At 40.5% G+C, this 24642-nt stretch overlaps 1 protein-coding gene across 1 annotated transcript in view; it reads right to left on the bottom strand.

Moving 5' to 3' along the window:
* Positions 1 to 23385, bottom strand: part of fbxo41 (F-box protein 41) — a 47432-nt gene extending 24047 nt beyond the window's left edge. The window contains exons 1-4 of the mRNA XM_086033951.1: positions 23277 to 23385; positions 9435 to 10173; positions 7505 to 7734; positions 38 to 242 (exon numbers count right to left, since the gene is read on the bottom strand). Of these exons, the coding sequence (XP_085890077.1) occupies positions 38 to 242; positions 7505 to 7734; positions 9435 to 9983 (984 nt within the window). The 5' untranslated portion in view covers positions 9984 to 10173; positions 23277 to 23385. The remainder of the gene's footprint in view (positions 1 to 37; positions 243 to 7504; positions 7735 to 9434; positions 10174 to 23276) is intronic.
* Positions 23386 to 24642: the final 1257 nt, after the last annotated feature.

Genomic DNA, 24642 nt, shown 5'->3' with positions numbered 1-24642 from the left:
CCACTTCACCGTGCTGCCCTTGCTAATCTCTCCTTACCTGGCGTCCGTTGCCCTTGCCCTGGAGACTGCAGCGTCCCAGGCTTCCGTTGGGCGTGGTGCCGCAGCTGCTGATGATTTGCAGTTGCTTCTCGGCGCGGTCGGCGCGGTCCAGTAGCTCCTCGATGAACTGCTGCAGTCGAATTTTGGCGTTGGCCTCGCGTGCCGCAGTCTCCTGCAGGAACTGGTCAATCTGGGCCACCTCCCTGAGAGCAGACGAGAGAGGAATAGCACCGTTATATTTAACACATTTTGTACTTTCACGTGACAACCTATCATTATTGATCGTCAATGTACCTTATTTGTAAAGGTGAGATCCAACCAAGCTTTGCGAGGAAAATGAGTGGAATGTTATACAATGGCCAATTCAATCACTTGGCCTGAAGCCGATTGAAAAACTGAAAGGAAAATGTCCCAAGAACAAGCAGGAAGTCAAGACAGTTGCAGTAGAGGCAGGTGGAGGAGGGCTGTCACTATCTCATCTTTTTAGAATCAATTATCCTATTAATCATTGTATCGAATATTTGAGTAATCACTTCAAACGGTTTTAAAGACTGAGTCAAGTCAAAAATTGTCTTTACAATAATATGATATCTGTGGCCCAACTAGTCTAAGTAACTAGTATTCTGATTAATCCTAGAACACTAACGTCGGGTGATTTTCACCCACAATTTTTTTATGTGATATTTTATATTGGGAAACTAAAGAAGACAACTTCCAATTTGGCTTACAGTGTTGTACCTTTACATAAATTTATGGAAATTGTATTTTATCAGGGATATTTTATCGAGTTAAATATACCCGACATTAGTGATGGTGTTACTCATTTTAACATTAGTATTCTAGGGTCAGTATTGCGTTTGTGGAATATGAATTAAGCAGCAAAAATCCACCTGTTCTCATCCAGCTCAGGGGGCGGACATTTTGCCACTTGCTGACGACTGAAAATGGCATCACAGTGCTGCGCTTACGAACGTCACATGACCAAAGCCAGAAAACAGGTGAACCGTGATGAGTCATAACCGGAGGTAATCGATCAAATCCACCAACATTGCATTACACCACCTGTGCCACAACTTAGACCTGCTTTCACCTGATCTAAATTGTAGTCTACTTTCTGTTACCAAATTGTCAGCTGCGCCTGTCAGTGAAAATAGGACCTGTGATGTCAAAATATGGCTGAACCAGATACTTACATACATTCTAAAGAATAAACGACTGACTTTTGAAAACTTGTTGACACCTTTTATTAATTACGTCAAGAATATAGAAGTGATATGTGGATGAAGTTTTCTTTTTTTTTAATCAGGGTACACAGCCTGTGATTTTATGTTATTGAAGTTGCTGAATTTGAGCCAACTGTTGGAAGAGGAGCATGCTCTGTTGTTTGTTGTTGATGTTTGTTTGTTTGTTTGTTTTTAAATTTGCGTTATTTCACTTTTGAAAAGACATTGTTGTAAAAAATGAAACACATTTTCATCACACTGATGTACTAGATGCACTCTTTACTGGTGAGTGCACATATCTAAGTACATAGTGGTAGTTTTTCGCCTGAAAAAAAGTGACATTCAGAAAATGAATGGATGGATGGATGAATGTTTCTTTGTCATTGAACGCAGTAAAAACACATTGAGGACCGAATGTGACCTTGACTATTGTCACATGCATTTACGGCCGTCCTTTGGCACCAAGAGACAAAATGTTTACGCTTTATTCCTCCCTCTTCCTCATTGGTTCAAAAAAACTGAAAATTAGCCTCCGAGTATGGCCAAGCCTGATTGCAGGTACGCTTATGCAAGAGTCACGCTAATATCCCTTGAAATTGGGGCGCTCTGGGCTAAAAATAATGTGCCATCGGGCTTTGATAACACCTCTATCGTCATTTTAAAATGAGTACTGGAGATCCGTTGGCACAAAAGTGAAGGAAGCAACAAGTGAATTTGTCAATAATTGCTCAATTGGCTCAATTCATTTGCATAAAGACATAAGATCAGCCTGTATGTCAGCTATTTGTTCCCAATCGGCGAACATGATTCATATCTATGTGGAAGACTTTGACATGGCAACAATTGAGACGATGTGACTGCCTGCGTGTCTGCGTACGCATGTAAGATAAAGACCATTTTAACCACCTCGACTGTCTTCCCCCATCTGCTGTGTGCGGCTGACAGTCTGATTCAGTTGCCTCTCTCAAACAGTTTTTAAAATAGACCGGGCAAAATATTAGGCACACCCGCAAACTATAACGAGATCCGGATAACAAATTGTGTCTTTTCCGGTCAGTTTTGATTGACTCTGTCAGATGCATTGCATCTTCAAGGTAATTCGTACCTCGTTAGTTGTGGGAGTCAAGCATTCATCCATCCCTCTGGGGCACGAGTGCATGGATACAAGGATTGCTATGATATTCAGTGATGTTTTAAAACAGCTTCTAGTACACACCAACACTTCAGCTTGTTGACAGCAAATTTACATAATTTCTTGTTTAAAACTACGTTCCAACCAATAAAAGGTCCCATAAATCAGTCATACCAGCAAATATTTTTCAACGTCTCCGACGGCCCGCTTCAGCCGAACAAAGCATTGTGAACTACACGGATCATGATACTTTGCGCTGCTGAGCTGAGCCAATAGGAGCGCATGACTGGCCAAGCCTATTTCTTTGTGAATGCTGTTATTGTATACAAAAACAGAATATTGTTTTTGACATCTCTAGCTGGTACTATGTTGTTTTGTGTGACTCCACGGTTTTAACTGGCTTCAACCGGTAAGTGTGTAACGGTGCAGAATAGGAAGATGCAGAGCCACAAAATAGAAGGTCACAGAGAAATAACGGCCTCGCTCAAGTGACCCACCTAATTATGTGTGCCGAAGAGGCCTAATCGAACAGTTTTGCTCAACCGGGTAAGACCTTTACTAGAAAAAGTAGTCACATGACACGTATTTGAAGGAGACTTGCTCAAGGCTTACGCTTTTTTTAAACCCACAAAAACACACACAAATCACCTCGGACATAAACCCGCAAGGTGAAATGTGTTTACATGGACAATTGGAGACGAATAAAGGGGGTCCACCATCTTATTAAAGTGGTTACACTTCCAGGTGTAGATTTTGTGTGTGATTTTGTATGTTTTTCATTTTTTGGCATAGGAGAGGAAGTTGGAGAACCAGCAGAAAAACCCACCCAAGCAATCTCCACACAGGAAGGCCGGAGCCTCGATTTGAACCAGAACATCAGAACGATGATGGAGATGTGCTACCGCTAGTTCACAGTGCTGTCCAGAATAAGGACATGTTGTTCCCAATTAAAATGAATGTTTATAAACACTTGTGGAGCAAAACTATAAGTCCCAAGAGGGCTTAATTTACAATTCTGGATTTCTGAAAAGAGATTTAAAACCGTATTGATTATGAATAGCGTCCAGTTCTACCACCTATTTATAGCATTGCTAACTAGCGCTTTGTTTGCTGTCCCCTTGTCAGAGCTCGTCCGGTACAGTGAGACACCTCACTGTAACAGACCTGAATAATAAGGCATGTGATCTTCTGAAGGAGGGATTCTCTTTGAATGCTAATTAAGATCCTTACACAGGTGTTGCCGACCCTCTGCGCAAATTCACGATGACGCCTCATTAATATTTAACGAGTGCAGATGATTGACTGAAAGGGTCTGAATGAGATATGAAGCTGCGTGAAAAGGAGCTTCAAGCGCATCAACTCTAAGGCCAGCCATCGGTCGGGCCCGAGCAGTAAATGACAGACATACAAAAATACACAAAGAAGAGTTTCACAACATTGTGGCTCTGTAATCTGCAGTAATAAAGAATATATGCCTGTGAGTATCGTTACATTGTCGGTCTACATGTGTTTCAGTACCAATTGTGCTCAATCATCCGTTGCTTAAAGGGTCATAACTACTGCAACATCAATGCTAGTTTCATTATCCCATCTATGGCGTTTGCATTGTGTGTTAGCATCAAGCTAGCAGGCTTTCGTAACTTGCGTGGGCTGGTTAAATATTCGAGCCAATGTGTGATTCTCTTGGTTTTATGTGTAAACTTTAACTGGGAATGGCAATAGCAAGCAAGCACTTGGCCTATTTTTTTTTGAGGAACTGCTCACTATCTGTTGCTTGTGAAGCTCACTGCCATTATTTAGCGCTTGTAGCCTCAATTTTTGCACACTCAATCGGCCAAGCGATGGCAAGATAAGTCAGGTCACTCGTAAGTTGAGGTACCGCCGTATACTGTAAAAAAATAATCAGCAGAGGCGTAAACAATGAACCACAGTGAAGAGGAAAGTGCATGTATTTTCCTGGACTGATCTAATAAGTTTTGCATACGCTGCAAGATAAAATGCATGCTTGGATACGATCATTCTTTTATTTACACTACCTCAGAGCACAGAATAATTTATCAGCGTTTAGTTTATTCCTCACATTTATGAATTCCGCCGCTCGGGGGACTTTGCGCAAGTGTACTGTTGTCGCCTAGCAACTCACATTTTTCGTACTTCTCACCTCTGATGGTCCGCGATTCTGTTAAAGCTCCATGACATGCAGTGACTTTTAAAAGGCTGTGTGTCCGTTAAGGAATGCTTAGTCATGGACTCAGTCGGACGCGCGCTGACGGTCATGCTCTTTTTCCATCTTTGCTGTGCTGTTCTGTACTTTAGAGTGTGAATGATCTTACTGTTTGACTGCCAGCTTCTCCCCGGAGAGAAACAGACAGAGAAACTGTGCACAGAGAGAGAGAGGCAAAACCGGAGAAAAAAGATTGCCTACTTTGCATAAGCATGGATTATCTTAGAAAAAGCAGGATTCCTTGTTTTGGCACTCATTAGAGTATAAAGGTGTACCTAATAAACTGTCCAGGGAGAGTACAGGTTTAAAACGAACTCATTGTAGGATATAACCATCCTGTTATATTGAGACTCATATTGAGCAGCAGACAAATCTTTTTTTCCCCTTACAAATCCATTCATCCATTTTTTATTGTACTTTTCCTCAATCGGGTCATTAATGAGCTCAAACCTATCACCAAAGACTTGAGGTGGGAGGCGGGGTCTGTCCTGCTCTGCCAGCCAGTAGCACGGCACATACGAGACACACTCACAAGACATAGACAAAGAGGCACATTAACTTTAAACCTATTGTCCTGTCATTTTGGAAGAGACCCAAACTTTGGTTAAAAAAATACAATATTCTTCAAAACAAACTTGGATGGACTGTCATCGGCAGATCTCATAAGACTTCAGTTCAGTAAGCATGAACAAATATTGTAACGTGGGAAAACGGTACACGCGTCTCTGTCCTGGCTGCCCAGTAAAATATAGCTAACGTTTATTACTCTAAAAAGCTACAATTTACTATGCTGTCATTGATTAAAATGGTATAATACGGCCACAAGCTGCTCACAGGAAAAGCGGGCATCGTAATTTACATTTCAATCAATGACAATGTAATAAATTGGATTTTTTTGTGTGTACTAAATTAGCATCTGAACATGATTTTGGTTGTGTTGATGTTGGTACGCAATGCTATATTTTAGAAATATAAGCTACGGTATATTCCCAACTTGAACTATGTGTTGTTTGGCAACTCAAGCAAGATGGCATTTTTATAATTTCCTCAAAAGTAATTCCACCCGACAGCATTGATATATAGCTTGTAGTTACTGAATATTTAATAACCCCCTGTATGGTTTTCTATATATGCCGGAACTGCCAAACACCCGTCACATTCTTATGAATTAGCGCTCTCACGAAAGTGAGAAGACCGAAAAATGGTGCCGCCCCATAAGCAAGCAAATAGATGCAACATTTTAAAAATATATATATTTAGAATAAATAACTTGAGATTTAAGTAAACAGCAGCTGATAAAAAAAAGTTATGTCATTTTTGGTTTAGTTCACCTTTAATCTACTTCCGCATGTCATATAACGTTATCATGCACCCATGTTTAATTAACAGATTTTGTTCTCTTTCTGGGCAACATAGAAAATGCTTCTTTGGATGTAATTCAGTACAAAAAAATCTTCAAAATAATTCTGGTCATACTTAGTCCATAGTCATGCTGTGGGAGAATTTCAAACATTTTCATCAGAGTCATGTCCAAAAATGACATCCATCACCACACGGTGTGATTCATGTCCAACCAAGCCTTCTATTTACAGAACCTGAAAACTGAGCCAACACATGAAGCAGCCCAGTGAAAAGGACAATCAGACAAACGCCACATGGACAAAAGTATCGGGACACGCCATTTTTTAGGAGTAAAATGCACACTCTATAGGGTTGAAGTATGGAAATTGGCGTGGATGCAAAGGTTTCTTGCGAATAATACAATCCAGCCTCCCATAAAAAAATACAATTATACTTTATAAAAATACTGAGGAATAACAGTCAAATAGAATGCAAAATAATTCAACAGAGTATGCATCAAGGTATAATGCTTCAATTCAATTCATCCTGATGCTCCTTCTGGTGTGCCCGCGTTGGCCACTGGGGGCAGTATAATCAGCTGACCTGTTTTCTGAAACTGAGCCGTGATTGGTCCTGAGCCCTGAACAGTTGTGATGTAATTTTCAGTTGACAGAAGTGACAAAATGGCCGCCCCCAGAGATGGCTAAAAACACGTCAATTTTGCTGCTAAACTCATATTCCACAAACGCAATATTAATCAGAATGCTGTGTTTCAACTAGTGGGTCTGCTGGGAACATATTCTGGAAGAAAATGTGCTTGGGTTGATTTCTACTTTAAGCTGAGACTTTTTTAGGCAGTCGTTAGGTTGTTTTGAACACATAAAACATAATTGTTTTCTGTTGACTTTGATATAGTGAACTTCAACTTAGGAGTCTTTCCTTTTCCTGTGTCAATTGTATATAGTGTATTATGTCAATTTACTGGCTTCATTATCTATATTTTATTTATATATTATTTATGTCTATATTTATGAATACGTGTATCACAGCCTTTTATTGTTTTTGTTCTATTTATTGTATTGTTTGTAAAGTGACGTGAAGTAATGCTGTCTTCAAAGTTGCTTTCAGTCTAGAGCAAAAAGAATTGGCCTCACGCTTCCTATACTTTCGTCCGCAAATGGGATTTTTGATGGGTTCTCATTTCCCACGGTGAAAGAGGACACAGGCTGCAGAAAATCAATCTGCTAATGAAGGCTGATAGAAAAGGATTGGGACAATGTTGCGACAGTAATACAAAAAGCAGCATTGTGCACATTACCCAGAAATGAATTATTTAGCGTCACACCTCTCTGCGCTATGTTCAAAAAAGCAAGCAATGAGGTTTTAAAGGGTTGTACAATTGCGATTCTTTTACTAGTAGTAGACTCTGGGACCTTGAATGCTAAACGCGAGTTATGCAACCTATAATTGGGGAAGTAGGGTTACGACATCAAATAAGAGTGGTGATGGATTCAAGGTGTTTTACTGCATGTGACCGAGTCTTACTGTTGCTTGTGGTTGAGTTCTGCCTCCTTGTTCACCAGGTCCTGTTTTAGGTTGGCCAGCATTTCCACCGAGACATCCACCTGCCGGGAGAGTTCCAAGGCCTTGTCCTCCAGCTCTTGTTTCTCTTGGCTGAGCCGCTCGCTCTCGTGCTTGGCCCGCTCCAGCTCGGAGCTCTTTCTCTCCAGCTCGGCCTGGAGACGGCCTACGCGGGCCGCTATTTTCTGCTCCACCTACAAGACGACAGATGTTTAAGTCGCATTTATGTATATGAAACCATAGCGTCGGGAATTACAAAAGAAAGATCACTATTGTAAGTACAGTACATCTTACAATGATATAAGACATAAAACTGTTTCAGTGGTGTTATAACCGATGGCGTTTGAAGTAAGTTACATTAAAATAACAGTACATAATTGACATTTTGATCTGTTGCGTTATGGCAATGAAATTGCTCAACACTGTCGCCAACAGCAACTTCTATAGGCAGCAAGACGGCACTGGTACGGAAACAGGTGTTCAGAACATTGTTGTGACCAAACTTTTGCAATGCATTTTCAGGCTTTCAATGAAACCTCTTTTATGGGGCTGGGGAAAGAAAGTCGGCTACGTTGACCACAAAAATGTTGACACAAAATTTGGGCCGCAAAGCTTCGCCGACGCAATGTTACGGCATCCAGACAGACATTTCCAGTCCATAAACAAACTGTATTGTACTGTATTCAAACTATGCACGACCGGTTCGCAGTCTATTAGCACCCTCTATTGGTGGAAAGCTGATACTGCAGTCAAGTGGTCGCCACAGCGGCGATGTGTTTGGCCCAGTTCAGTTTGGCACACAAGTAATTACTAGACTATTCGATGGAATAATCAATAGGACAATCGATTCTCAAAGGATTCGATAGTGACAGCCCTATTCTTTTAGTTATTGTTTTTGGGGAGTAAAAAAAAAATCTATAGGGTTTAAGTCTGGAGGTTAACTTGGATTAAGTTCTAGTTTGGGGATGTTTTCGGGTCACAGGCTTTATGCAGTTCTTGCAATTTTCAGCTAAATATGAAGCCTTTAGTTCATTCGAGGCCTGTTCTGTTTCAATATGTTTGCTTGCCAAAAAATGTAAATGTAAAATGTTTCTTTACAAATACTGCTATCCTCCAAATTGTGCATCACATCCAGATGAAAATGCCAACAAATAAAATGCTGATTTCTTGTCTCAGTCATCTGTTCATTTTTTCCTAGTCCAGGCCTACAGCAAAGTTACACTAATTGGTCACATTTTTCCGATATATTAGGAAGGAACTGCACGTCACTGAAGTAAAACAATGCATTGAATAACATTTGACTTAGACTTCAATCATATGTGGATAAAAAAAAAACAACAACAACTGATATTTGCCAATAGACATATTGGATGAGGGTGGATTTACCATTAGGCAAACACAGGCAATTTCATGAGGGGCCCAAGATTTTAAGAAGCCCCCAAACATCTCATTAAAAACTGGTTTCAACCTATTCCAATATGACACTTGAATATACGTAACCGGGGCCATCGGCCAAACACGCTTGCCAGTAGCACTGCTGTCACTGTCAGCTGACAAGGATGCAATCGAGATGAAGAGGAGTGTAGCACGAGTGATGCTTTTCATCCCCAAGATCTGATTATTAAAGCCATCAAAACGCTACACTATATTAAGAGTTGATTTATCTTCTTCTCTATTACAGTAAAAGGCTTGAAATGATTTGTTTGTTCGACAATCCTCAAGAAGGGTTATTCATCTTGTCGACCATAAACATTCATATTCAAGATCTTAGCGGTACACTCATGTGGAGGCTGGTGGCTTTGCGCTGGGCCCTCAATTGACAAGGTCGGATATACCCTGTCCCCAACATCAAAATTGCCTTACTGGAATCAAAACAAAAGATGATCCCGTTTACCTCTTCAGAAAGCTTCTCCATCCTCTCATCCAGCTCAAGACGCTCAAACGCGCGCGCCTTCAACCTGGCCAGGCCTTCTTCATAAGCCGCCTCCACTGCGCTGGCGGCGACGTTAGCTGCTACGGCCACGGCTGTACTGGGGTTCCCATAGGGGCCGGGGTCTGTGGATGTCATGGCCGTCTTCATCAAAATCTCCCCCAGAGGAAACTCCACATTGGGGATGTACCTGGCCGAAGTGTTGGAGCTCGCCGGCGTCAAACTCAGGTCGTCCACGCACGGAAGTTCGCGGCAGGGGAAGCGGCGCTCTTTCAAAGCCGACGGCTGCAGCGGCTCAAAGGGGTCGTTATTGTTGGGAGGCGGCAGGAGGGCTCCCTCCGTCACGAGGGGCAGCAGGGCGGCCGCGTCGCAAACGCTGTTGGACTTGGAGAGGACGTAGAGGGTCTCGTACGTGTGGTTGTACTCCAGGTGGGCACGCAGGGACGACAGGCTTCGGAAGCGCTTGTGCTCCCCACAGCGAGGACAGCGGTACGGCAGGTCCAGAGAGGCCATGCCGTGCGGGATCTGTGGGGAGAGTTGGACGGCGCTCACGCAACCGGACGGTGGCGCCGGTGGGTTAGGGACCCATCGGATGCTCTCATGGTGACAACGGTAGCGGGGGTCGATCAGCAGGGTGATGACGGATCTCAGTAGTTCACATAGTGGCAACTCTCACTTGGTCTTTTCATGCCATCGTCACTGTCTAGAACAGAAGAAAACACAATAGCAGCTTGAGAGAATACAGTAAACCCCCCTAAGTTGTCTTTTTTTCGTACAGTTAATAACACTATTTTGTTTTAAAGCAACACTGTGTCATATGTCAGTTTTTGTTGAGTATGGCGGCGCCATGTGGACAAAAGCGGTAGTGTTTTGACAAGCGTCAACCACATTTTCCATGCGCGCCAGCGCGTACTGTGGTGAAATCCGGAGCTCTCGCTGGCCTGCAAGTTGGACTGAAATACATTTCTATTTCCAGTGGCTGTGTGAAAGATGAATAGCAATGAGGTAATGAATCTAATTTTGTTCAAACAATACTTTTTTGGGGGTTGTTTGTTTTGGGGCTTCTGCCATGACACCAGAAATAGCGCGTAGACGTTCTAATTGACTTCCGTCCTTATAGAGAAAGAAGGAAGTGAAGTATGCCGTAAAGCAATTCAGGACATTTGTCTTTTTTTTTTGTGTGCCAGGGTTGCTCCCATCCTCCTCAAAGTTGCTTGGTGCCAGTAAAAACGATACAGGACCCCCCCCCCCCCCCCCCAAGTCATGACAAAAGTCCCATTCAACTACTTGTAAGTCCATGTTTCATCAAAAGAGTTGTGAAAAAAATGTATTACGGTCAAAATCTTGCCCAGTGCTGCTTTAACACTCATCTATTTTTGAGTGTATTTCCACTGTTGGCCACTGGATGGCAGAACACTATCTAGTATGAGACTAGTTGAAAGAAATATGAAAACAGGAACTATTTCAGCACAGCTAGGTTTGAACATCATTTCATGTCAGCCGCTGAAATCCTATTTTTTATTCCTACAAAAAGCAACAGCCTATATTCATTCTAATATACAGAGCTCGGCATTTTACTAAATTTCCCGGTCCCTTTATCGCCTTCCGCCTGCAGCCGGGGTACCTTTTCACCGTCCATCTATCTGCCTTTTTGTCCGGCCGGACCAAATAGTAATTGACTATAGGCTGGTCCGCCTATCGTTTCCAACGGGCTTCCATTAGCGTTTCCGTTGACCTGGCACCATCTGGTGGCATATTGGTGTTATAAAACCGTTGAAGTGAGATGAGCAGCTTCATTTAAACAAAAGTAGTCTATTGCCACTTGTCTTGTGGCATTTCTAGGCAATTACAGTGCAGTCTAAACCTTTTGATAGGACGTCAATTGTATGCGGATTTTTGATTAGTCCCAATCAACCCTTTCGTTATGTTAAATTGTCCTTCGGTGTGAGTGTGAATAATTGTCAATATGTATACCCTGTGGGTGGCGACCGGACCAGGGTCTAACCGACCCTCGGCCAAAGTCAGCAAGGATAGGCTTCAGTTTGCCCGCAAAGCTAATGAGGATAGCCGCCATAGAAAATTGATGGATGAAACTTCTACACGTTTATCGCAATTAACATTTAACACTTAGATTTGTACAAACCTTCCAACTAGTAACTACAGTACGTCTACTCTCTGGGTGGAGTTATTGATTTGTAAGACGTCAAGAAACATGAAACCTGTGTTTCACTAAACCTACTTTGCTATTACAGTCTGTCATGTATGGTGAAGTACTCAAAGGACAACCAGGGGAAGCAACAGGAAATGGATCCATTACTGAGAGTGCTCATGAACGCCAGTAAGCCTTCTTTGTCTTGAAAGACTTAAAGGGCTCTCTATAATCTAAATACAATCCTCTAATCAAGCACTGTGTTGATTAATAGGTTGAAAGCAGTCTTGGATGCCAAGGTACTCAAAATAATTGTTTATACAATTTGCAGCTGTGTGTTCCTCCACCCGATATGCTGGCTTTGGTTTTCCTACAACATGAATAATCAATGATACCGTATAAGCAGTACCAAACTATTGGAGTTCAGACCTCAACCAAGGATCAATTTATTGCCATTTATTGCATCAACTATTGCCAAGGAGGACTTATTCAATTTCAGATTATTATTTTTTTTTGCCTTTAGTATCGGTGGTAGATATTGGCAGCCTCCACGAGTATACAATACCTTCAAATAAGGCTGGTATAGGCACCGAAACTGATACCCGTTTCAGTACTTGCCTAATATTTAGTCACTTTACAGCAACTTTAACATTGTTACCAGTACATGGCAGTACTGTACTGACATAAATAGCGAAAATATACAAGTTATTGATGCCAACCCAAAAAGATTTGAAATTGCCTACAGATGCCACAAGCACTTTTTTTTTCTTTTTATTGGGCAAGGATATGGGTAACCTAAAACAAATAATAATAAACTTCACTTCAACACGTTCTGTTGGCATCAATATGGCGCCAAAGCAATACTTCTATATGACACATGGCTTTGGCCGAAGTGCAAAAGCAACAAATTGTCAGACCATCCACAAATAGGCAAATTCCCAAATGCTGAACAGTACATATTTACAATTTAGGTCAGCAGGTGAAAGTGGAGTTTACGGCAAGGAAATGAAGAGAAAAAAAGCACAAACCAATGCATATGGATGGAAAAAACAACCACTGTGTAGGTTAAGTCATCTGAGAGATTATTAACATGCTGTGGTGGGTGCTGCTGTTGTGGTTAGCAACAACGTTCAAATGGGATCCGCATGAACAATTTCTCAATTGATGTCCTTTCTGTCAAGTGAGATAATTACACTTGATAGGAAAAAGATGTGTCTATTTGTGCGATGGCGACCATTTGAGGTACAATGGCGGTCCATGTTTTCACATTACCCATAATACAAGCGTTAAAGATGAGAGGGCCACCATATGTTACCGTTGTGAGATCTTCTCACCAAGTGGCCAGAAGCCACTTCGATCTATTTAGAAATCTGGTGAGGCTGCAGAAAATAATGAAATAAAAAGGAGTGCATGGGCAAGCTGTGCCTACTCATGATAGATTTTTTTCCACAAGCACGACAACTTCTGCAGGCAGTTGGCATCCCCGTCTGCTTCACAACAATATCAAATGAGGCAGGAAAATGGAAGACGATGAGGATGGCCTCCTAGCCACATGTTGCACCTAGACATCCTGTCACTTATTATTATTTTTTTTTTTTTTTACACATTTCATTTTATACTTGTTTATCCGGGCCTGGGCAGCAGGCTGTGTAAAGATCCTCTTAGAATTGCAGTAATCACCGTTTGGGGTGCCCAAAGACCCCTTGGAAAGGTAGAAAGAAAAATGACCCCCGACATCAGTTTCATAAGTTGATTTTTCTATTGTAACTACATTAATCTTCTGAATTTCTTTCAAAAACAAGGTAAATAGAACACAAACATCCGGCAAGGCCAATCTTAATTGGGATCAGTACCACACTCCCCACTCACCTGCTGCACATGTCTGACTTTTAATGCAGATAATAAAGAACCATTCTAATCTAGATTTATAACATTACATTTTTTTTTTTCCACCGCGATCCATGTATCACACCTCAACAACGGGAACTCTCTAACGGACTAACAAGCGTCTTCTTTTTCTCTGATGGCATAACAGTCAGCCACGGCCTCGAGTCTCCTTTTCCAAAGGCAGCCAGTGTGCGCCAGCAAGTGTCAAACACGAATAAACAGTAAAAGCATGGAAGCGTTCCGAGCTTGAACGCCTGAGAGGAGTCTCCTGTAGAGGAAGATTCAGCTCTCGCAGCGGGATTGCGACATGTCTCGTACAAAAAAAAAAAAAAAAAAAAAAAAAAAGAGAGAATCCTTAGTTGTATTCATTCGACGGGAAAAACAACATGTCAGTCATCAATTTTCAAACTAGATGTCATGAAATGATAAGTGCTTGCGATGATAGAAGCAAACAGCCTTTAACAGAATCAGAATACAGTAATCCCCCACTGATTGGCCGTTTGCAATTCACAAATTTACCAATGTGCGTGTTTTATTTCTCTGGAACCTATCCCTTGCCAGCTGTTTTTGCGCTTTTTCTGAAATACTCTAAGATGCCAAAGCCTTCTCGAAACAGGAATTGGTGTGAAGGAAGTATGCTAAGTGATACAACTTGACTGAGAAATACGCTTTGAATGTCAGGGAGTTCTTTCGTTTAACCTGGATTGTTAGTGGAAGTCACATTCATTCCAGCACTACCTATAAATCACCACCAGGTGACAGGAACACTTTACAAATACCTGTTACATGTTTGTCAGGCATCATCAAAGCGCAGGTAGTTTTACTTCATTTAAGTTCTACATGTACTTCTCTTTAAACTTGCATGACAGTGGGATCGTTTCAATTTTAGATCAACTTGCAAGTCAACCGGAATATTTTGTGTTCCACTTTGCAATGTAATTTTGTTGGAGCCATTTTACCATGACAGGCCGTCAAATATACTGCACCTCTCTAATGGAGCCGAGTAACCTTGCGCGACTTATTGTCTACTAAAGCTGCTTTTTAAAAGGCTATTTCCTGCCTGGTAAATATTCTCAGCACAACACAGCCTAGCATGACACCGCTGCAAATTACAAGCACGGGTAATAAACACGTTGTTAAATTAGTACCTCAAAAATTAACATTATTATCGTTCTAAAGATCTAATTGCTACACAGCTCATGTATTGGATGTAATTAGGTGATTATTGGTCAGCACTTAATTGGGCCAAATTTGATCAAAGTCAGCAAAGGCCAGACTATCAAATGGCTCTGAAAGATGGTGGTGTTGGGTGTGTTAATAGCGATTATTTTTCTCGGAAAACGGTAGAGGTTAACAATCACATATCCTAAATCTATTCCTTTAACTGTATGGTCAATACTAAGTTGGGCCAAGTCAAGGATTATGGAAGTTTGCCGGAAGCTTGTTCTGTTGCCAGCCACAAAAAGAGGAGCAACTGTCTGTGTTCATTTTATGTGGACAGTGTCTCACAAGTTATTGACCCCCAAAATAAAAAAATGACAAGAAGAAGAGTTTGCAAGAGTTTGTTTTCTCCTTTTTTTCTTTTCCTTGTTTTCCTTGATTCACGTAAAACTATGGGAACACCTCATGGCCCGAGGGGCGAATGATGAGGACACCGCATAGACATCTATCACATATATATCTATCTACCTGTCTATCTACACACATAGACACAAACGGTAGAGGTCCCTCTTAGCCAATGGGATGCCAGGAAGATGCTTGGTAATAGCCAATGGCAGAGCAGCTATGAGTATGTTGCGTTCAGGAAACTCCGGAGCTGCGAGTAGCAGCCCATACTGTATTTTTACCTTTTTCGTATCCAGAAATTTCTTTCGTAACAAGAGGCAATATCTTCCTGTTGATGCGTTTCGTAACTTGAAAATTTCGTATGAAGAGACGTTCGTAAGTAGAGGTAGCACTGCACAATGTTTGACTTGATTCCCGCTTTAAGTCAGCGAAAGCAATAGTTTATTCCTTTGTGTCTGGGGTGTTTAGTGCACATTTGTTTTTCTTGAATGTGTGAAAAGGAGAGCGAATCGCGCCTGCCCTTTGCAAACCAGCGATATTGCTACATCATGATCAAACAAGCAGCGTGCTACCATGCACAAAAATAAAAGGTGCCAAGACTTGTGTTGTAAGAGGTGTGACACGAGCATCATCCCACACTTAAGAAATTGAGCTTTTTCCACTGCACTCCCGCCGTATATTCACAGTCCAAGCTGACATTGAAATGCATGCAGGTAAACAATAGCGGGGCATATGCACTACAAAGCAGTCTGACAGCACAAGCCTTTGACACGTTGCCACACTCAAGTATAGAGACATACAGTGTAAGCTACACAGGAGGTTAGCTAAAAGCTCCACGAGGCCTGTGGCCTCCTGCGTGAGCATGTCAAAGTGTTTTAGCCCTGCCGAACGCAACGGGACTCCCGTGACAGGACAAGTTCACTACCTGAGGCTCCTCAACTGACAGCCCAGGGCAGAGTAAAAGCACTCGTGGTAAATTTGATTACAGGGAGCTTGTTACTCCACTTTGGCACAAAAACATTGTAAAATGCCACAAATAATGGTTGACCAGAAACATTTCCCCGTACAGTACTGATTTGTACAACACTCAACACGCTGGTTAATTTCGCAATGCTAATCTATTGTCATCCATTTTCTATAGCGCTTGTCCGCATTACGGTTGCGGGGGGAGCAACTGAATCGAGTAATTGATAGACCCCGAAAAATATTTACATTAATTGCCTACATTAATAGTTCAAGCTTGTGTGGCCTAGTTCGAAATATACCACAAAAAAATGTAATATCATTTCACATTTAGCCTATCTTACAACATAACTCTGACTCTTGTGTTTTAATGATCTGCCCATACAACCAGTATGAGTATGTTATATTTTGACAACACTTGGTGCATTGTTCTTCAACACACCAAGAATACATATTGCCCTAAGTCCACTATCTCCATCTGTTTTCGTTTTTGGTACAGATGAAGACACAAGGTTGAAAGAAGCCCATTGCTTGGCTGTTAGCTTTGTTTTTGAATTTAGCATGCTTAGTCCACACACGGCGGGAACACTTTCTTCCTCTTCTTCATTTGTTTTGACAGTGAGCAATAGTTTGAAAAAGCACTACCGAGGCCTCCAGAATTCAGTAATGTGTCACTTTTGGACAACACAACAAGAATGCTAAAGCGGCACTCACTGCGGCTCTACTGAATCATTATTGGCAGAGAGGTCAGGGAAAGGATGGGGCAGTGAGACTGAATGACTTCCTCCAATGAGAGCTGGCAGCCACAATCATAACAACCAATAGCCTCCCACCCCCACCCCGGTTGCCACTGTCTACTATTGATCCAGACAAGGGTCCAACGAAACAATTATACCCTCGTGCGCAGACATTAACAAGGCATGCGTAACAGGGGGGAGCCCCACAGGTCACTGTTGTGTGAACAGTAGTGGAGGTATACAGTACACATGGGTGTCCAAAGTACAATCCACAGAGACAACATACAGCCTGCTCCGGACCACCAATCTGGGCCGCCAGTTTGCAATATGAAGAATCCTGTAAAATTGCTTGTGGAAAAATAGCATTGTATTATATTGTACTTTATGAAAACTGAATAATGTGGAATGATAATGAATAATAATTATTGAAAAATGTGGAACGCCATGGAAAAAATGTCAAATCACACTTGATGATATTGAACGATATGGAATGATGTGGAATTGTACATATTGATATAGAAGGATCTTCAATGATATTGGTGGAAATGTGCAATATGTTGGTGAAAAATGTGGAATGGTATTGAATGATATTGAATGACATTGAAATATATTGAATGATGTGGAATGACATGAAATGATATGGAATGGTATTTAATCATGTGATTAGCTGAATTTATATTGGTGAAAAATGTGCAACATGTTGGTGAAAAAAGTGGAATTTTTGGTGTGTGGAAATTGTGGGAATGTTGAAAGTCATTTCCAAGGTGAATAGAATGAGCTGAAATTTTTGACTTTAGAATGAGAACAAATTGTTGAATGTGTGAATTGTTGAATCTCTGGATGAAAAATGTAGGATAGTGTGTAATGTGGAAACTTTTCTGCGTCTGAAATATATCACACTGAATGGCAAGGTAAACTGAATGAGTTTAACATTTTGAATTTCGAATGGGAATGAAACATCTGTTTTTTTTTAATGTGCTAACCCATAACTCTAACCCTTCCCATTGGAAATGAATGCAGAGTTTTTGGGTGAAAAATGTGAAACTAGGGGAAAATTGTGAGGTTTTCGAATGGGAAAAATAATAACCAGAAAAGCATGATTTTTTTTAAATATGCTGAAATCGGAATTATGTGAATTGGATGAATTATATGGAAGTAGATGCATGTCAAAATGGACGGAAGAAAAATAGGAATAACATATATGTAAATGCTTTTAGCATTCACACAATTCATTAGCACATCTATGGTGTTTCGTATTCTGTATTAAAATTAAGCTGGCGGACGTCCAGAAGACAAAGTTATGTGACTTGTTCAAATACATGTATAATTCATTCTCTTGCCCTCTGTTTTATGTTTAGTTTTACAATAAAATCAACTTGAGTGTTAATGGACAGCTTGAAGCGAGCACACTTGGCTTCTTTCTCTGAAGAAATTCTCACTATCTGATCTCAAATTTTAACAAGATGAATAAAAACGAACAAAATTTCAAGGCGAGATATTTTCACAACTTAAAACCTACTTTGGAGTCATCTTAATATCATTTCTGTAACATGGTTTCATCAAAATACTATGAAGATCAAGAATTACAACCCACTTATCATCCACTTGAAAGAACTCGTTTTTTGGGGGAGGGGGGTCCTGTATCAGCCACTGTGACCATGACACCACCACGACAACAGCGGGCGGAGCTACGTCATTGTGACCAGGTGAGCGGCTACTTATTGTCAAGAGGAGGAAAGCAAACCTCCACAAATACTACGTCAAAACATTGATTGCATTTTTACTCATGGAGACAGAACTTAATCATCAATTTTGATTAAAAAAAAAAATTTATACTCAAAATAAAGCCTGTTTGATTTTGCTATCCTAGGACATGTAGTTACTCAGATATTGCTATTCAAAAGACAACTTCGGAATCTCAAAACCAACCACAGGTAAAAAACGTGTACTTCTTAAAAGACACACAGACACACACACAAAGTTCTGTGTTTAACATTGGCGACACAGCCTCCAGGAAGTATATGTGAAGCAAATGAGGCAGACAACGGCTGCTGGGATAAGTGGATGAATCTCTGAGGTCTTCTCTCGTATATAGCATATCCCAAGCCTGAGAGGACGTGATATGCACGATGGGCCATTCTACTGAAATGCTGAGCACTGCGAGATTCATGTGTGAAAAACACATTACGACAATACAAAACATGCAAACCTCGGATGTGATCAAATAATCAGATGTACACTGCATCCCTGAGTACTCGCGATTCGGCACTTGCAGACTGATTTATTTGCAGATTTTCAAAAAATACAATTTTTCAAAATATTTTAGAATATTTCCTTTTTGTTTAGTTTTTAGAGTGGGAGCTAACCACCGTTTTCATAGAAAACACTATTGGGGTTTTTTCCAGTTTTGTTTTTTTCTTTTCAATAATTTTTGGCTTTAAAAAAAATGTTGTTTTTCAGTGCCTTTATAATAAGTGTCAATTATACACAGATTTTCACTATTCGCAGGGCAGTCCGATCCCACACCCAGTCCCCACTGTACATAAATAATTTTGAGGAAAATATTATTCTGATGACTGCACCGTTTGGGTAGAACGACCCATATATGGCTATGGAACACTTTGGAACAAGAACAGGAGAGACATGCAGGAAGAAAACACAACTTGCCAGTTGTAGGTCATTTTTTCCCCTCCTGCTTGACAAAAGGGAAGACTATTCAATACGTTGCATAAGTGACATTTCCATATTAGCGTCAGCATTTTTCTATTCATAGAGACTTTTGGACTTTGAGAAAAGTTGACACGGCCAAAGGCCAGGATAATGACCCACATCTTTGATCGGGACGCTTGAATGAACACCATTGCACAGGCTGTCCCAACAATATCACAACGGCTATGAGCCAACGTGTACAAGTACTCACATGCAGTCTTTGTTGTTGTGAGAGAATCGATATATATAGATAGTGTCATAGAAAGTTACAATTAAATTTAGATTATTATGACAGGGGAAGAATCAGGATGACATATTTTGCCTATTAAAACAACTCTCATGAGACATTGAAGGTGGCAAACCATCAATCCGGCTAAATATTGTTGTATTTATCTACTGCGTATCTGTGTTGTGGTCCTTCACTGTCAAGCTGTAAAATTGATGGACTTTTCATCTTGTGGAGTTAATGACACACACGACTTAATGGATTCCCCCGTATACCAAACACACACTCATCTAGCACATCACAGCCAGAAGAGGGCAATCTGATTTTCTGAGAGCATAAAATAGAAAATTAAAACGGTCAGGATTTTTAGGGCCTATGACCGATAGAGTAGTCTGTACAAATGTGTGTGTAACATATACGGTGCTCAGCATATGTCAGTACACCCCCCCTTGAAAAAGATTTTATTCAATATCTCAATGAACAATTTCCAAAATGTTGATAAAATATTTTTTTGTACAGTATGTGTTCAACTCCTAACATGAAAGTAAGGTTGGTAATATAATGTATAAATTAAAAAATCTTAAATTTAATCAATTTAATGAATGCAAAATATCAATACAGCCCACAATAAAAACGACTATATCTAGTATTTTGTATGCCCTCCATGACTCTTATGGACAGCAACATGTCTGCTAGGCCTGGAATGAACAAGTTGTCAGTCTTTTTCTCTGGCTCTCCTTATTTGTGCAACATGGTCCTTAATAGATTTGTTAAGAAAATGACTTTTTATGTGTACAAATGATCAAATCTTGTTTGCATTCAGTGGACCACATTTGTGGGAGTACTTTGTAGTATAGTATCCCATGGAAAATCTTGATTCTGAAAGGAAACTAAAGGTGTTCTTACAAACCTGTTGAGGTGTACTCATTTATGCTGGGCACTGTGTATACTGCGTATATTTACATAGGCTTGTTTATGAATGTTTGCTGCTAATGTTATACATTAGCGGCTACATTAAGCCGCCGTCTCCGTGTGACCTATACCTTTGCTGCTGTTACAACGTAAATTTCCCCATTGTGGGACTAATAAAGGCCATCTTTATCCTTATCTTCTATAAACTGTACAGCCAATCTTTTAAGTAACATTTTAATACCCACTTGAAACAGAAGTAAACCACTATTAAAACTGAAACATGAGTACTAACAACCTCTAAACACATAGTAAGTGCCTGGGAGTAATGTAGCTATACATGAAACTAAACAGAGCTTTGTATATCTGTTTCATTTTTTTCCCTCCTCTTATTATTATTATATCATATTGAAAACCCAGATATGAAATGCTTGAATGCTTTACAACATTGCAAAATTTCCGGTTCTGTGGTCACAATCAAATTTTTCCCATTTTATCCTTCTGTGGTACCATCATGTGCATATTTTTTTTTTTTTATGAGAAAATGGGGACCGCTATTTGAGGGAAGCATTTAGTTCTCTAAAGCAGATGCATCCAGCCACTAATTGGGGTACGATGTCTATTAGAGTACAGTGGTACCTTAAGTTACCAATGACCAGACAAAATGCTAATTAGGTAAATAGTGAACAATTCATCAAAACAGAGGCTTTAAGCTGTTTAATGCCGCCCCCCGTTTAAATTTACTGTCAAAGTAAATATCAAACCACAACACAGCATAACCTGACGAATAGCCCCCACTAGCTTACTGCTAACATATCATGGAAATTGCCATTAACATGCTAACACTTATCATCGCTAGTGTAGTCTTACAACTGTATAAGCAACTGCCATTTGAACACAAATGGTGTACCAACACATGTACACAGATAATATAACAATCCTCAAAATGTTAAGTCTTGGGCTGGTAAAATGAAGGACTACTTTACTCGGATTAAACACCTGCAGGACATTTGGAATACTGATTCTCCAGTCACACGGATAAACATCAGCTGTCAGTCAAGACGTGACCGATGGAGAGTCGGGTGGACAGTTGGAATATCATACTCCACGGATCAATGCAAGAGTAAACAAACTCTCTTTTCTTATATGTCTTGCAATACCCTGGCTGCTGTCATGAAAACACATTCACGTCCATTTTCTAAAGTGCTAGCCCCGATTAGGCCGGAGTTTTGCCGATTAAACACTGATCTAATCGTACTTTCTCATGAAACGGTAAATGTTGTTCATTACATATGAGCAGGAAGTATGCATGGCTGACAGAACCTTATTCTGTGTGAATGATGTCCTTATCCATCCTCTCATTTGCCCATTAAGACGCAACGCCTATAAGTATACATATGTTCATATGCATCCTAAAGAACAAAGTAATGTTAAAAAAAAAAAAAGTTCTCCCTGTAATTCATTTATTCATTGTTGTTAGCATTAAGGGACCTCCGCCCCCAAAAAAGTAATATTATATATATATATATATATATATATATATATATATATACATTTATTTTTTTATTTTTTTTAAATAGCCGGCCAATTAATAAGTCATCTGACCTTAAACAATTCGTAGCGGCCGGGCCCTAATTTTCACAACAACTGTCATACTGTGCATGTATGCATTATAATACTGCAGTGCAGATAAAGGTACTCACAAATATGTTCACACTACCACACTGGAGTATGTTCCATCCCATCTCAGTGTGATGGCAGCATCTTTTTGTTGTTTCTCTGCTTTCTACAACAGCAGCAGCACAGCATGCACATGAGAGCACCGGTCCAATTTGTCACGCGTTGTAGTCACACGAGTTTGCCAAACTCTTGCACTCTTCTTGCCTCAGTCAGCAGTAACATTTTTAATAGTGAGTTGGAAATTCTATTTTCACAAAGCTTTCAATGAGAATAGATTTCATGCAACGACAGCACGCATCTATACATCACCCAGCAGCTCTAATGATACCTTTCCAATTTATTCTGAGTAATTCTCATGGAAACCTAACCTGTTTACTATATTAAAAAAAAAAAAAAAAAAAAATCACCATCTTGGCTTCTTATGGAAATTTACAAGAAACTTTCCACTTCCCCGCCCCTTTGCAACAGAAGCGTGTTTTAATTCTGTGACGTAATTAAATATACAATAGGCTTTAAATTTGGATGTCACATGCACAAATCCCAACGTATAAACATGTGTGCGCGCCCATTGGCCATTACGTCTCCAGCCTTACACGTAGGCCAAGCATAGGCTGCCTCATTGATCACCATCACACATGGCAGCCAGGCAGGTAGGCAACGGGCTACATAACATCATGTGGGCGTGGACCAACCCGAACTAGCAGCACATGACATTTCTTGTAGCGTAAACGGTCGAGGGCCCTGCTGTGCTAAGGTGCGCGGACATGGGGTGCAGCTGCAGAAAAGAGCCATGCTTAGTTCAACACCCCCCACCCCGTCTCCTCCTCCTTTTAGCTTGCCACCGCTAATCCGGGGACGTCAATTAGCCGCACGGGATGCGCCCACGGCGCGTTGAATTGGCCAACAAACACACGCGCGCGCACACATTTACACAGAATTTATTTATCTTGGGTCCTTATAAAGATTGAAAAAAGACTCACCTCGCAATGTCAATCTTCTCGTGCTCATTTTCCCTCCCTTTGCCGCTACGGAGCAAGGAGGAAGCGCTCCAGCCCTCCTTGACGTCACAAGGCTGCAGCACAGCGAGAGAGAGAGGGGGGGGAGAGAGAGAGAGGGGGGGGGGAACTCAAGAGGAGAGAAAAGATAGAACAGATGCAAAAAAAAAGAAAGAAAAAGACAAAACTGAAAACTAATACACTTCTCCACCTCCCATCCCCGCAAATTGTGTAAAGTGACACTGTTAATTACAGGGGTTCTCAAACTGGGGTCTGCAGACGCCTGGGGGTCCACAAATCCTAGTCTGAGAGTCTGCAAAATGTTTAGCAATAAATGATGCTGTATAATTTTGATATCTTTCCCTATTGAAATGAACATCAATGCCATTAGTCCATTCCAGCCTCCCTCTCCCTAAAATCAACACAACGTTTTGTATTGTGTAGTGTGTTTCTAACAAGAAGATAAGCACTCTATAATATTTCATAAAAACAAACATGCAGTCATAACATTATGAAAAAAAAATTAAACCGTTTTTGACACATTTTTCTGGCTTCAATTCGATATACAGGGAGTCCCATAAAAATGTACACAAGCACACTTTAGCAGTTGATAATTGTTTTTTTTTTCTTTGCAGATTAAACCCAGTGGACTGAATCATTGCAGCCGGATTAAACCGAAGAAAGGAAATTCATAAAATGCTACCAGAAACATGAAAGTTCATATACCAAGAGAATGGTTTCATCATGAGTGTGATTACACTACTTGTCAGCAACTGATGCTTATTTATTTAAGTGGCGGTGACAAAACAATAAAATGATATTTGTAAATTCTGCTACATTTTGAAATATACAGGAATTTTAATAAACACATACTTTACAATCATTTAAAGTGTGCATACATTTTTGGGGCACTGTACATAATGCTGCTCCTTCTGGAACAGCATATTACAGACATACAGATATACAGTACATGGAGGCGTCTCAGTTTCTCAGAATATGTCTGTGATAATTACCGGTATTATACAATACAACCTTGATTTAAAGAACTAATAGGGGGCAATTGTCGTCAGTTAAAGCCAATTGTCTGTTAAATTAAAGTTGACTTTTTTGTGACCTAAAAACGCCCAGCACAGTACAAACTTATTGAAAAAAAAAAGATACAAAAAACCTTGAAACTGTCGAATTTTTTAAAAAGTTTATCCAAACTTACCCCCCTGTTGCTCGGGGGGTGACAATAGCGACTAGTCGCTTTCAAGAGCCGCAAGGTTGGCACGCTTTCTTTATTCACCTCCGTTACGATAAGATGCTTTCAAGAAGGGCTTGACAAAAAACAACTCTATACCGTACCGAA

Source organism: Filicampus tigris, chromosome 6 (assembly GCF_054856515.1).
Source record: "Filicampus tigris isolate MCC_2025a chromosome 6, RoL_Ftig_1.0, whole genome shotgun sequence".
NCBI lineage: Eukaryota > Metazoa > Chordata > Actinopteri > Syngnathiformes > Syngnathidae > Filicampus > Filicampus tigris.
Note: the sequence above shows the minus strand (reverse complement) of the source record. Positions and strands in the feature narration are given on the sequence as shown.